The 16,457-nt window shown below is 40.4% G+C and overlaps 1 protein-coding gene across 8 annotated transcripts in view; it reads right to left on the bottom strand.

Annotated features, from left to right (window-relative positions):
- LOC116768503 (silk gland factor 3-like) overlaps positions 1 to 16,457 on the bottom strand; it is a 93,625-nt gene that overhangs the window by 35,746 nt on the left and 41,422 nt on the right. For 3 of the 8 annotated variants that reach the window (XM_032659237.2, XM_032659236.2, XM_032659240.2), the window contains exon 2: positions 9,226 to 9,346. In XM_032659237.2, coding sequence (XP_032515128.1) covers positions 9,226 to 9,346 — 121 coding nt within the window. Of the gene's footprint in view, positions 1 to 4,775; positions 5,251 to 9,225; positions 9,347 to 16,457 lie in introns of those variants that run through there. The other 5 variants (XM_032659239.2, XM_061525836.1, XM_061525844.1 and 2 more) reach the window with 3 other exon arrangements.

Below are 16,457 nucleotides of genomic sequence, written 5' to 3'. Positions count from 1 at the left end.
CAAAAACTGTTTAATACTCAAACACACACACATACACACAAGCACACAGACAAATACATTATCAACGTTTAAGACGTCTATGTGTGTCTATGAGTATCAGTGCTCGTGTGTGTCTGTGCTCGTGTCGGTTAGGCACGTCGTTGACGGTTCAGCCGCAAATTTCTATAATATTGAGATGCGTTAGAAACCCGCACGCTTCTGATAACAGATAAAAGAAATAGTTAATGTCTGCATGTAGTGTTCACCTAAAAAGGCCGCTATCACAATAAACATCCCGTCTGTATGAATTCGAACAGTCCGTTAGCGCCACACACACACACGCACGAACCCACGCGCGCACACATACAAACAACCAGACACGCACAGGCACGAAGCAGTAAAGTATATAATAATACTATCACTCTTCAATTATTGTGAAAAGAATGAGAGAAATGATTAAGAATGGCGTCAAGAAGCTCCACATACATTTAACATAAGCCACTGCAGCCTGCACCCGTAACAAATCTTCTATACGCTGTGATATGTTTACAGACATTTGACCTTTGACATCTATCGTGTTTAGGAGTTTCATGAATATATAATTTAAACTCTTTAGTTATACCTAGTTTCCTTCATTTAATGATCTAGTGTCGTGAGTTTCTGATCTGATCCGTATCTACCTAACGACATTCAAATAATTTAATAATTCCTACAAGCTTTAAATTGAAATGCTCATATAAAAAAGAAACAAAACTAATTTTATTCAAAACTAGTTCACTGGACCCTCTAGCCTCATTTCTTATTCAAGTGTTGTAAGCTAAATTCTTTTTCATTGAATCATTATATCAGAAGTGCCCTACTCATAATTTTATTATTAGTGCCTCTTCATCACGAGCCCAGCTGACTGACAACAGCTCACTGTCATACATGGCATGATAATATTTTTTTCTATAGATTTTAAAATTATTGGACTCTCTATACTGGTAACGAAATAAAGAGATATCGTCAATATCTATTCTCGTAAGCGTTTTTCATGTAAATTAGTTAATTTTATTTAGTTTCATTCGCATATTCAAGTCAATAGTCAATGTCATCGTCCAAATTCTAGGGAAGGCGTCAGTTCATGAGTTCATAGTAAACACACGAGATAACGAAAACTAAATCTGTTGTCTGTGAGGAGCGGGGTGATTGACCGCGGGTGGTTAATTGTCCTCCCCCCTTCCCTCCATTACTAGTCACCTCCCGGACTCACCCCGCCGGGGGTCACCGGGACCTTCATATTACGTCGCACGTTACAACACTCGCCCTATATACGAAAATCGATAATCACCGAAACAGGAACAAGTTCAACATTAGGATCAACATCACATACAAAAATAACTCGCGCTCCAAATAAAGACCAGCTTCAGTAACTTCCCAATATGACATCCATCGTTAAAAGTGAAGAACCAAAGGAATAAAACCTCGACCTGGACTCCATCAGGTGTTCCGGTGGTGAAGGTGGATTGCCTTTTGTAATCTAACAATGTAATTATTTTTGCGCCGAAATAATGATCTTACAAGTGTATCGGTTCCACCGTAACGACCATCGCCTGGACGTTATAACTAAACAGCTTTAATAAGAAAAAATGTTGTTTCCTGTGTAAATTAATTATTACTCATGTTAGAAATGCTAATCAAATGATCTGTGGTCGCGGGACTTGAAACTTATAATTTTAGAAACAATTAACTTTAACTAACAACCAAATAGAATAAACTTCTCTGTTGTTTTTCCGAACAGTTTTATGAATGTTTTGAGTTGCCATCGCGTATCTCTGACTAACTTCAATAAGTTCAATCCATCGCAAAAATAATCTGAGTAGAAATAAAAACATCCACACGAGATAAACAATATATGTGTGTTTAAACGAAGAGGTCCTACGGAGGTCAATAGAAAAAACTAAACAATTCATAGCTATGATATACCATTCGTGTTCTTCAGTATTTTCAACAAGTATACTAAAAATGGTGGACATCTCCAGTAGGCGGAGGTACCACCCACAACACACAACCCAACACACAACACAGCACACAAAACAACACACAAACAGCGTCCAACAACACCCACATTGCGTTAATCAAGATTACGACACGACAGGACCGATCTAAATATTTAATAAACTCGCACGGACGAGCAACGACGACTAATGTTGCATTATGACATACGACTAGCATATCATGACATGTTTACGACAATTAAAACTATAATTTATCGTTAGGGATTACCAAAAAACAGGATTTAAATATGAATCGTAGTTAATATATGTAATATACATTTTAAATTACGACAATCGACTTACACGACGACAACAGTTACAAGATGTCCGACTGCGTGTAAAAAAAAACATCTTGCAATCTCCCTACTGTGTCATCTCTTGTGTCGTGTGTCGTGTGTCGTGTGTCACGTGTCGCGTGTCGTCGTCCCGTAGGAGGCGATAAGTGAAGCATCCTGACTCCTGACATGCCATTCCCTTCTAAGAATGGAATTATTGTTATCGACAAATGTGTCATTTGAATCATCATATAATATTGTAGACACATACAAGTAAAGGCACCCCTTTAAGGCACTTGAAGTGAGAGAGTAGATGTCGTGAGAAAACTTTAGTATGTACTCGTTGTGTATTTACACCTTAAAACTAAAAAAAATACGCAAAGTTCAGATTTACGTCCAGAGATAAAAAAGGGCAACAATTAGCTTTCTTATCGATGACAAAAAATATATACTAAAGATCGTGAAATAATCGGAAAACATTGATTTATTTTATTAACTGCTCCTGTACTATGAATCCAAATATTATTTTTAAATGAAATCACAAAATCTATCTGTATAAGAACCTATGAAGGTTTGAAAAATAATATAAAGGTTTATTTACCTATTATTTATGGGAAACTTTTAAATAATAAAAGTATAGGATATTCTAATAATAATCTCCTGACAATCTGTGACTGTCATATATTTGAAATAGTTACGGTCCCGTCGAGAAGTGAAAAAGTCTAAGTGTAGAAGGTCCTTGACATTAGCTCACAGAGCACAGATCAAAAGCAACAGACAGCAGACAGCAGTATACGAAACAAACATCTTAAGTTACTGATGTAATCTATAGGGGTTTGACACTTTAATGAGCCGCGACGAATATTATAAGACAGAGAATCATCATTCAAAATGTTTCAAAATATGTCACCAACACGAGAGATAGTTAGAAAGAAGGACGCCCACCCGGGAATTGAACCTAGGACACGGAACACTTACTGGCAAATAGGAAAACAGTGGCACCTGCGGTGACTTACGTTTATACAGACGACAACACGACAATAGAACAGAGACAGGAGAACAATATATCGCTCTGAAGATATCATGTCGTTGAACATAGTGTAAAAAGATAGATCATGATTTAAATAAAAAGTTCATAAGTTAGTGAGAACTGTAATACTAACACATAGTTTTGTTTTAACGGAACGCTATTCTATTTGATGAAGAAAAACATTCTGAAAGCTACTGAATTTAAAATGTCATTAATAAAAATATCTAATAATATTGACGAAACTTTTCACACCTCATGACTGACTGACTTAGATGGGTTTTAGTTTTGTTTGCAGTACTGTGATTTATAACGGAAACGGGGCCGTTTTCATCACCCGAGGCGGAATATGAACCTCACCTAAGCCTCGACACACGTATATACCTCAAGCGACAAGGTCGTGTTCTACCAGAGCTGCTAACTGTTCTCTAGTACGTGAAGGTGTCTCTGATTGTTATAATAATAAAATATAATATATAAAAAGTGTCGCTTTTCATTGTCTCGTTACGGGTCCATTGTTTTCGTGTAATGAGGGGCGAGTGAAGCGCGCTACCATAATTTGTTCACTAGTTTGTTATTTGATTTGTTACTAAGGAATTGATACATTAAAGTCTCATTAAGTTCTCCTACAATTCAAACGCGACGTAATGACCTTATTTAACGACGTCGGTGTCAAATTAAATTGACGCCCACCGAATAGTCGTAGTGGGCTCTCACAATTGTTTATCGTTTGAATCATGATAAAATATAGACTCTGATCATTGTATAAATTAAAAGAGCGGGGAAATTTAATATGTAAAAATGGCAAAGCGTGCCGTTAACTTACAGGAAAATCTAAACTTGACCCCTCTCGTACGTCGCGCGTCGTTTTTAGATACTTTGATCGCGAACTGTCCCCGCGGTATCGGTGTCGCCGTCCTCGGCTCCTCGGGTTGATCCATCACATTCCGACTCGTATTAATAAAGTAAATTGAAAGAGGTCCCCGAGGCCGGCCAAATAAAGAGGCGAAGTCGACACCGAGCTGGTCCGACGAGCGAGGCGGGGCAGGGCCCGGACCCCGCGCTCCTACAAAGGAACCGTTTTGCACATTGCCGAGGGGAACCCTTTCAACCTGCGGCTTACGACTTGTTGACATATCTTTATGTTAACAGAAGGTGAGGGGTCACTGACGAGAATAACATACGAAATAACACTTATTGATAAATTACTGTCCGTCCTTTTTATTAAGAGGATAGAGTTAGAAGATTTATTATGTTTTCATGATGGAGAGGGTCGCACCGGCCACCGGTTCATATCGGCATATATAAAATTCAGTTTATATCGGCCACCCATTATATTTAAAGCATATTCCATTCACAGTAAAATATAAAAAGATGGCACTTTCCCGCATTCCGAAAAACTTAACAGATATAGAAACCGAAAATCGTAAAAAGTGTACAAATAAAATGTTGACTTACTTGTTGGAAGTAGAAGAAAATAAAATAAAACTCAAACTAATATAACAGTCGGATCGTAGGAGAAGGAGGCATTGCAAAATAAAAAAATATTTCTATTAACACCGAACACAACGCACAGGTTAGGCCTCCACCGACAGTTGCGACGACACATAAATAAGTTTCGTCGTCATTTTATAGCGAGTACGGATCGGAAGGGTTCGCTGTATGACAGGATTCGTGTCGCGAGTGTCCCGTGTGTCGCGGGTGTCGGGGGATGGCGCTGGTGAGGTCGCGGGATGCGTCCCCGAGGAGTGTGGACTGACCGTGCGTGCGGGCGCGCGGCGGAGGCCAGGCTGGAGGCTCGCGCAGGCGCATGGAGCAGTCGAGCGGCTGGGGCTGGTCGCGCAGGGCCAGCGCGGGCATGACGCGGCCGGAGCCGCCGGTTGGAGAGCGAGCCGTGTCTCCAGCGCACGCCGAGCGTCAGCCCACCGAGCGCGTCCGTGAGCCACTGCCGCGCGCTGCACGCTTTTTTCCGAGGTTTTTTTTTGGGACGCGCGGGGCGGACCCGCGCAGACCAATGGCGACCGGCGCTGCGCCCCGCGGCCCTCGCCGCCGCCGCCGCCGCCCCCGCACCCGCGCTTATTTACGTGCCGTATATTAAAAGGGTTTTCCGCAGGCTGTTATGGATTTTCCGAGGCTCTTTACATACGGCTCGAGTCCCGCCGCCTCCGACCGCTCTCCCTCCGTCCGTCATCCGCCGAGAGAGGTCTGCTGATGTTTGTCTTTATCAAAACGTAAATTTTGTTCATCAATCGAAACGATAGCATTCGATAATAAGTAGGTTGTCACAGCTACAGTGAGCTTTATGAAATGGGTGATTTATTTCACTTAAGCATTTTAGTAAGGCACGTACCAGATGTATGGATGCGAACTGTTATCAATCCGCTGACAAGAGCGAAATTCTCTGAGTCGGATAGGTACGGGGTCAACGACATTCACGACAGACTAGGAGTAACAGAAGCCTCCTCACACTATTATAATAAATGGCGAAGAAACGCAGGCGATACAAAACATTGAGAAACTGTAAAGACTCCGTCAAATAACAAAAGCCGGTGTGGGGGACTTAAAACGTATTGAGCCGTAATTGGTACATTATCAACTAAAGTTATTTTAATATTATCTAGTAGTCACATCACATTTTATAAAAAAAAATTATAAGAGGAAGGATTTTTTACACAGATGTTAGCATGGTTATATTAACTTAATTTTCGTTTAATTTCAATAATAACTTTAAATGTACAATCCTAAGTTTATGACTTGGAACCTCTGATGTCGTTTAGAACTCGTATTTTCCCGATCCAAGACGCACAATAATTTTAATGTTCATTAATATGAATCCTTATAATTAAGGACTAGTTCTGTCAAATATTGTTAAAAATAACTCAAAGTCCACTCAGTCTTATCTCGACGGTTTCAACCTCTATCACAAATATCGCAACCTTGAGAAGAATAGATCTCGTAAGATAACGTAAAGAGCGGCTTCCAAGATAGGGGTCTGTCAGTAAACAGTCTTCTGTTTCATGATGGTTTCATGGCGGGTGTTATGACCACAGGGGGGAAGCGATCGAAAAAAATATTTATCCATTTGTTGGTCACTCTTATGTAAACTATAACATTTATGTGCAAATGACAGAGGAACTCAGTCACATGACTTGCGAATGCTGTTCAAATAATTAAATGCTTATTATACATTATAGTAAAAATCAAAAACTATATAACCAAAGGTGGTGGAGAAGACTCGGCCACCACTCTGTATAGAAAATGACACAAAGTAATGTTTTAATGAGTATTCACTGACGGTTACACTAACATAATAAATCCATTAATATTTATATAATGACAGTTGATCTAAATTTCATGTTTTAATATAAAATTAAAATGAAGACACCATTAAAATGCTAAGGAGGTGCATGATGAAGTTTAATGTAACCAGATGAAACATGTTTACAATACATGAATGTTCATAACACTCGACCATATTGGCCACGGTCAACAGAAAAAATATGTTTTACTAGTCTAGGATATGGACAGGTAGGTAGTGGTAGGCAGTAGTAGGCTGTAGTAGGCTGTACTGACCTTTGGATTGGTAGGTTACATTATTTAAAAAAATACAAATAATAATTAAAAATAACATGATTAAAAGTCAGTTAAAAACTAGTAATAATGCAACACAATATTGATAAGACCGGTCACCTGCCAACCGCCTACCACCGGAGACTTAACATTAAATTGGAAACATCATATAGAACTAGAACTCTTTGAATTTAAAATATTTATTAGGAGTCTGAAGGATGACACTTCAGAGATGTAAATGTAACTGGAAATAATAATAAGACATAGGTCATTGTGACTGAAGTGTGTAGTCAGTGAGTCAGGGGGTCAGCGCTGTCCGTAGACATTTTTGAAATACAATAGTGACGCGAGCGAGGTGTCACAGCACACTACCAGTACAATAATGTTAGTGAGATCGGGAGACGGTCCTTTCAAAGGGCAGCTAGGCGTATTGTAGTGAATTGCAATGTATTGTTGAGTTCCGAAGCATCGATCATTAAATTCAACGGAACAAAATTTAGTGAAAATCTCAAAAGCATTGTCCTCAAACGTTTGACCTGCGAGCACGCTCCCTCATTGACGACTCTATGACGAGGAATTAAGGGTGACTTTGGCATCTGGAGGAGAGATGGGATGTGGGTCAGGAGCGGGTGACGTCATTGTTCGCGACATCTGCCGCCCCCGCACCTGGGAACCCTCACCCCCTTCACCCGCCCTCACCCCGCACGGCCGGTCGCCGTTCGCCCGCAGCCACCCGGCACGCGACCCCTAACACATGCAGATTTTGGGTACAGTCAAAATCAGTTCAACCAACGCGTCCATGTAATAATAAAAACTCTTTAGAGGTCTCTCGCTCAGCTAAAATATGTTATAAATGAAGTTTCTCGGCCCCGACACATTCTTATCACATATTATGGAGCTTCAAGACCAATCTTAGGCAGACAACGAACTCTCTTGAGGGAGTGTGCATACTGCTTATCATAAATGCAGTCCGCTATGAGTCTGTGCTGTCTCCTGCTGTGCTGATGCATCTGTTTATGCCTTTGTACTCCCCTTCCCTCTCTCCTTCCCTCTCCCGTCTCTAGCTGATCACCATATATCACATCAGCGACCCTATCTATTGCCGATATCTATTAATTTGTCCGTTACTGTCCTCCATGCAGACCTACCCCAGTCACTCTCCGGTAACGGCCCGGTTGTTCCCCAGTTGTTGTTCTGTAAATGTTATCACTAACATCATGTGGGTCATCAGAAACTAATGCGACAAAAGATAATTTGCTGAACATCTCTTATAGGACATCTGGTAAAAACGGTATCTCCCGGTTTTTTTGTGGGTTTCCATTATTGAACACTGTCCGTCATTAACAATATCTGAATCGTCAAATTTCTCTTACGTTGTCCGTAATGTTTTCGATTATATGTAAGTGACGAGTGTCCGTTGAGACGCGATTGTGACTTCATAATAATATTTTACTTACAAATATATCCAATGGAGACATGGAACGTCAAGCGTCGGAGGTCATGATATAAGTGACATTAAATGAATTGTCTGTCTAAACATCATCAACAGCGAGAGACACTCAATTATATTACAATTTAGTAATTTGGTTTCTTGTACAGTTTGGAGTAACATTTTCTAAACGTATTTTGATCTCGTCCACTCATGGAATACAAAACATGTATTTCTTAACGATCTATTATAGTTAATATATACAACAAACGAAACTAAACAGAAACACGAACGTCCAGACAAGGGCACTGAAAACAATCACTCTCAAGGCAATTAAATGTGTACAAAATCTAACATTGCTAATAAAATTTTGAAATAATTAAGGAAGTTTCGAGTCGAGTCAAGTCGAATGATTTATACATTTAGATTATTGTCACAATGACCCGTCAAGGAACAGTCGGCGGACAACAGCAGTCGGCGGACATATGAGGTCATTTGTTATTCATATCATTAAAATGAGAAATAAAAGTGACCACACTTTCTAGTTTCTGTCACAGTATTAAAACTATCACTATCATCATTTTTATATATGATTTTACACAAATACATACAAACATATGTACAGCGGAATACGCCGACAACATTTAAGGTAAGTTTGTAATCATGAAAAGAGATGTCACGAGAAAATCTAAAACAATAACACAGACTTCGATCGCGTCCGTTCACTAAGGCGGGCCTCGAGGTCAGATGTTGACAGGATGTCAATGGACCGATCACGCCGGTCTCACACCTGACAGGGAAAACCAAACGCGAAACTCAGGTGTAACATGTACGGAATACTCATTAACTTCCAACATGCGATCTCCGTTCGATATATTATGAGGTGTATGAGGTGTCCTGCGGCCTTACCTGTGTGCGTCGGAGGCGGCAGACGGTCGACGTGTGTAGTGACCAGCGGCCAGGCGCTGCGGAGGAGACGCTGGAGTCTGGAGGCGGGGTACTGCAGCCACGAGCGACTCTGGCCACGCCGCTGTGGATGACACGAGAACAATGTAGCTTTAGTATAACCATGACTGACTGTTGTGCTATATACTACATTATAAGGCACGTTTTTTTTATTTAAAGTTGATAAACAAAAATTAAAAAAAAAATCGAAAGCCCACAGTTAAAAAAGGATGTTTATAGTTTGTTAATAAACATGTGAGGTGATCTTAAAGGGTGTCACGTGGTGTTAGAGATGACAAAGTCGGCGCGTGTCGAGATGAGTCGGCAAAAAAACGGTAGAAAACACACGCCACCTTGACAGAAAGAAAGATCGAACGATACAAAAAATATACTTAACTCTTTTGTTAGATCGAGCGCTTCTATTGCGGCTTTTTATAACAATTAGCGCCAGCCGACCCTCCGGAACAAATTAACCATTTGATTCTCACGCCGATTATAGCTTACGGTCAAATCATTATTATTTATAGATAGACATGTCACACCTCCCTTTACTATATTTACATTTAATTGCAGCAGTTAAGTAACTTGTAAATAATGTTTATCACAGGTCCCTTCGCTGAAGCACACTGCATCATGTACTTATACTTCATGAGTTGTGTGATAAAGAATAGAGTTTTAAAGAGACTTCATGAAGTACGATCAAAGTACGGTATCTACATGCGTTGATCATCCTCTGTGAGACCCGAGTACGTTCTGGGAGGCCGCGGTGGGGCGAGGCAGATACTTATTAAATAGTCTAAGTGGCACATAGCCTCCCTTTTCCAGTCGGTATAAAGTATAAAGAGTGTAAAATACATAGTAAGTAGGCGTCATTCTTGGGGCAGGCGGCGGGCGACTCCCAGCGCCGCGACGCTACCCGTCTCGCTCCCTAATATATTCACGTTTCCCGAGATACTCATTTTTTATCGCACTCGCGCGTCGCATTAGAATTTCCAGGCGAGAAAATGTGCCTCACACACACGAATGCTCCGATTGGCCGAATTTGAACAAAATATGTCTCTGTACCGTGGAGTGAAGGATTATTTTGGCTGGAGGCTCTCGGAGGACTCGGGCGGCGGGTGGAGGTAGAGCGAGGCGGGCAGGAGTACATTGTAAATTCTAGCGGAACGCGGGTGAAAGGGGCGGGGGTCAGGGGACGCGGGTCAGGGGCCGCGGGCGGTGGTGTTTCTCTGATCCTCTATTGATATTTCCAGTGCACGTTGATCCATAGCACTGACGGACCCGAGAGGTCGCTCGACGCGTCCCAGAGCAAAGCACCGAGAGAGTTTGAATGTTATAATGGCATCGAGTCGAAACAATTACACTTTTAGAGGAAGCTTCCTTTGTTTTATCATTGTTAGTAAACATTTGAAGTCTGAGAAAGCGAAACGAAACATTTATCTTAAAGATTTTTAAGAATTTCAACCAGACATATTAAATATGTCCGAATACAAATAAATATATTCAACTTGCATTTCCTGAGACAATCTATGATATGTACTAATCTTATTACAACTGTTAAAATAAAATTTTATTCATCATTGTTTCAGATAACTTTATTCGTTACACGCAAATAACTCGAGCAGCATAGAAGGAGGTCGTTTAAGTGAAAACAAAGATAGTAAGTAATATTCATACGGCGAGATCACAGACTTCGTTCATAAAAGTGCAGTGAGCGGCAGAATGAGCCTTATCTCAAGGAAGCAGACGGTCCGAGGACGGCCGCAGGGGCGAGAGAAGCGATCTGTGACTTCAAATGCCAACAACAACACGATATTGGTGATGTTAAATAAAGAGAGTTTTATAGAAACGGTTAAAAATATTATAACTCTGTGTGTGTATACAGAGTTGTTCTATTATATTCAATAATACATCAAGACACACGAGGTCGCGGAGTTCCACGTACCGTACAGTACGTACAAGGTCCGAGGCGACCGCAGAAACGTTTTATAATAAAGAGAATAAGTCTTTAAAGCTATCAATGTTTATAATGAAAAGTATTCACGGTTTCGTCGGCAGGTACTGATATTACCGAATAATATAATTATTTGGTTATTTGATGAACACAAAGAATCATGAAGCTCGGTGGAGTCTATTAAAATACAATATGGTAAACTGTGACAAAACCTCCCTCGGCACCACGTCACCACGAGAAGGTTAAGGTCAATGGAAAGGAAAGGGCACGTAACGGGTTCGGAGTCTCCTCACTCCTCGCCACTGAGGGTTCCCTACCCCCCTCCCCCCTGGTAACGTGCTACTACTGCAACCACCACATTAATATAATTCATTAGAATAACCTTTATTTTATCGCTATCATTCTTGAAGCTTCTCATGCGAAGCCGCACTCTCGTGACATGATAATTGAATTAATATAAAATTAAATAAGTAATTTCATCTCTACAAATTTTATTTCAGGACTCGTTTTAAAATAACACATTTTATGTCGATATGATGGAACTAACTGACATGGTTTATGTAAAAAACAATATCCTCGGGGATAATGTTCGATTCAGAATAAGAAATAAATAAGAATTTAAGGAAACTTTAAGTAGCTGTTAGAAACCCGGCGCTTGAAGACTTTATAAATTTAAATGAACTGATATGACATGAACAGTAACAGATGATTGTTTCATACGATGTGGTGATGCGTATAATGATTATAAAGTCGTGTCGTTTCATATCTGCGCCAACTTTTAGAGTCATGTCAGAAGTAAACAAAAACTTACTACTAAAAATAAATAAATTGTGCCAGCATAATGAGACACGGAGATACACTCGACTGTAAATTACAGGCTATTCGTGTATTGCTTTTGAAAAAGTTCAATTATCGTTAGGTTTTATAGTTCTATTAAAAATTAAATCGTAACGCCTTGCTGGTCTCGGCCGGCGTGCGCTATCAGCAAAACTTTACGAGATATATAACTCGGCTCACGGTAATACTCAGATAACGCGGGTACGTGGAGGCTTCACGGTGACCAACTACTCTCTGCTGCCTTCCGATACTTGAAAAATTTTAAATAAAATCTGATAACTGTGTGGGGGGTTTGGTTGACAAAAACTTGGATACGTAGAGAGTCTCATGCGAATAGTAATAACGTACTGGGTCTGACGAAAATTATAAAAATACGGAGGATAATATTCAGAAGTTCATTCTAGAAGTAACTATAAATGCTTATAAGAGAATATTATCTATTCTAAAGACAATCAGAGGAGTTGGGAAAGTAAAATAATATATTGGTTAATATTATATAACTTTACATTATTCAGATCAGTGGTCGGTAGTATTGTCAAGTTTGATTAAAACACAGTCCAGTGAGTATAACGTAGAACTTGTTGAATAATGAGAGACCAACTTTCATGTACGTATGTATGTCAACACTCCTTTGAGTGCTATATAAACTAACACGTTCATAACGTTATTCAAATAGTGTTGTTTATAAAGACTACGACAACAGCTTTTGTATTCGGACAGCACTGCCGTAGAATTATATTAAATTTGTAGTTATTTACAATAATATTATCATTTTTGCAAATTAATAACCGACTCGCCGCCAAGTCTCATGTTTAATGGCCAAACGAATGACGTTAGGTAATTAATTATTAAAATAATTGCATCTCAAATGTGTGTTAACAAGCGAGCACTCGAGATTCTCAGTCGTAAAGCAACTGATGCATAGAGAGAATTATATTATATTACAATAATTAAAGTATCTGAAATGTGAAAAATAAATTCGGAGAATCGTAAACACGACAAAGGCGCCTCGGACCGTCCGTGTGAGGCTCCGGCACTAATCTTAGAACAATAACACATTAATATATAATAATATACATGTACATTATATACACACACCGACTACACACCAACACTGGGTACGGGGAAGCGACACGCTCTTTGGATGACTCTCACGCAGCTTCCCCGAAAACCCACTACTGGTACAATGTTCGGTGACCGATGGGTGTCACATCTGATGAGCATTCATTAACATCTGTTCAGTGAGGATCGGAACTCGACTTTATATTACCTGTTTACTGACTCGACACTCGATTTGCAGAAAAACGCTTAATGTAATATATTTGAGTTCGTCTCTCCGTTTTTATATATTTCCACTTTTGTCAAGGAATTCGAACATTCAGTATTACCTTGTGTCAAAACAATTTTTACTGTAGCAGGAAGACCTTCCCGTTGTAGACTCTTTTATGGAATATGTTAAGTCAATCGTTTAAGCGGCAGTCGCTCGTAGATTAGCGAGGCATCATACATTGAACACGTCGACATATGACCTAACGAGCTCCTCCGCCGTCGTCACTGTTCAAGGTCTTATTAACCGTCGCTTCTTCTCGGAACATATTTTATTTTACTTCAACGTATCACTTCATGTTTATTTATTTGGTCTTTGTCAAATTCTCCTTCGACATCTCGGACGTGGCCCGTCTCGTGCTTTAATAATGAATTAATATGTCATAAGATAATTCGTGGCATTAGTCACCGGAACAGAATCCAGTATATCGATATAATAATGTCGATAATACATATTCACCGTGCGTGTGATACAATGAGGCACACCTTCGGGGAAGGAAGCGACTCTCGGAACAGCGAGCACACCTGCGGGCACATTGCGATGCGCGCTGAGTTACCGGCACGGCTCACACCTTATACAAACACGGCCGTGGATCGATCGTTATCGTCATATTTAATAACTAATGCTGACTCCGACATTCAAGCCACTTGACGCTAATAAACACGAATACGGTCACCACTCAGAGGCGACTGTGGAGACGACACCACTCTAGAGAAATAACATGTCTTTGTTTGTTTGCTGTGTGTTCGCGTGTGTCGCTCCTTGTGGTATTCATTATTTCTATTTCGTTTTAATTTCTCTCAACAGCGGGGTATTAACGACGCCACTTACTATGGTATGATTTAAGAGGTTACTTTCACATTGAATGTTTTGTGCTTTTATTAACTTACGCTAATTTAAACTTAAACCATTATTTTTATGCAGTAGCATTTGTAAACAAACTTATCGCCGACTTCAAAGCGCCGACCTTACTAGAGCGGTCAATAAAAATGGTCGGTCGTTTGAAAACAAATGGGAATAATATGCATATCATGAAGCCTGAGTGTGCGTCCTACAAGCAAAGAACGCGCCGGACACGACGATGCGGACACAGACGGTTCACAACCAGCCGTCTCCATGTAACTTATTGCGTGCTATACCGGGGGTCACCAGGAGTGGTCAGGTGTCGTCAAGACAGCCTCGAGTATATTATGTATATCGCTAACAGCTAATTTAGTAGCGCCAATCTTGAACGTAAGCGAGAGCCGTTCCATTATCGGCAACATCGTATGATCGGACGTTACAATGAATAACAATAACAAGTAATGTGTTCCGGTATCTATCACGGAGATCGTTCGAGGGTCGGAGCGAGCCTCACCGGCCTCACTCGTACTATTATAAACGATAAACCATCAATGAGCTAATGATCGCCTTCTGACATACATATATACATGTAAAACCTCTGCACATCATGGAGGTACGTCCTTTCAAGTTTTTTAAAATCGTCAGCTGGTCCTGTTACGAGGTCTACAAATAAACTGCTGCATTCTCTCTGTGTCTCTCTGTGCAGTACAGTAAGTCCCTGCTCGATGCTCCACGCACTGAATGTGTAATGATATGTTATCTTTATAAATATAAGGTAATGTGTAATGTGCAGCGTGAGCAGTGTGAGGCGTCACGCGCCCTGTCGATGGTCCGTGGTCGATAGCCCGGGTATGGTGTATGGTAATATTTCGCGCTCGTGCTGCTCGCCGTCGCTTTAATTATATAATATCTGGCGATCTGGCGACGATCCCGATCCGATCTTTAGTGTACAGATAAATCAAACAGGACCGTACATTGTTCACTCAACGACACGATATATCTGATCCAATTAATGCAACTATTTTAATATTAATACTTTAATATCAAAACGATCAGATATCGGAGCGATCGGGTGCGTGGACGTCGCGCTGCTTCCTAAGGTTAATTATGATGAGAAATAAATGTTAAACTTGATATAAAAGGCGAGCTTTATATTGGACCACGAGTACCGTGCATGAGGCAGCCTTATTTTTAATGTCGATTGAAATATTCTCAATCTTCAATCGTAGAAAACCTCAGTTGCGGACAACAGGGTGTGTGTCGGGCTCCTGGAATACAGATGACAGGAGCATGTCGCCAAGAACAACGCTCCGGAAAATGAGATGATAACCTTCGCAGCCGAGACACGAGACCGGCTTCACTGATATGCACATACTGCACACGCGATAATACGTTCATAGAGTATTGATGATCAGCTCGACTGACCACTGTCTGGTGACTAGTGCCTCCTGATCTCAGAGCTATATTTTCCTACATTATCAAGTTATTGAGGTCTGTCTGCTGCGAGTCACTCCGCAAATCCCCGCGCTTCGCCGCTACTTAACATATCACGAACACAGCTCGGCTCCTAATGATTGTGCATTAAAGTTTGCACGGATCGTTTGTGTTATGGTAATGGGTGAACAAAAAAACGTGAATCATTCAGTGAACACGATACATTAGACGTTTTAATGAAATAATAATATTTTTAATTGCACCAACATTATAATCGTTAACTTAGGACGTCTTCGATGTGATTACATTTCACTGTCGTTAACTGCTCGCACGACGGACTGTCGCAGTCCCACCGATTACTGGCCAGTTTTAATATTATAATAAACCTTCATAAAGTAAAATGATTCAATTAGTTGATGAGGCCTGTAGTTGAGCTGTCCACCTGCAGTTTATATTCAAATATAGAGTAGACTCTTCGAGGATGTATCACGAGACTACAACAGTTCCTGGGAGAAAGCGACGTTCAATGACATGACGTCACTCAGCTGTCCTAGTCCTCTTTTCCTTTGAGTGAATTAATTTCAGTTCAAATGAGATGCTTAATCACAGTCTCAGTCAAGAACTAAGTCGTGCGACTGAAGATCTAAACTGCTCTTAAACTGAACATCGCTTCTACTTGAACGTCTAACGAACGCATGGAAACAAATTGCATTATTCTAGAGATCTGTTATTGAAAAGCGAGTTGTAATAGATGGAGTGTCATAAATAAAGTCTAGTTTTAATGTTTTAGTGTGTGTTATT

This window comes from Danaus plexippus, chromosome 4, assembly GCF_018135715.1.
Source record: "Danaus plexippus chromosome 4, MEX_DaPlex, whole genome shotgun sequence".
NCBI classification, from domain to species: domain Eukaryota; kingdom Metazoa; phylum Arthropoda; class Insecta; order Lepidoptera; family Nymphalidae; genus Danaus; species Danaus plexippus.
Note: the sequence above shows the minus strand (reverse complement) of the source record. Positions and strands in the feature narration are given on the sequence as shown.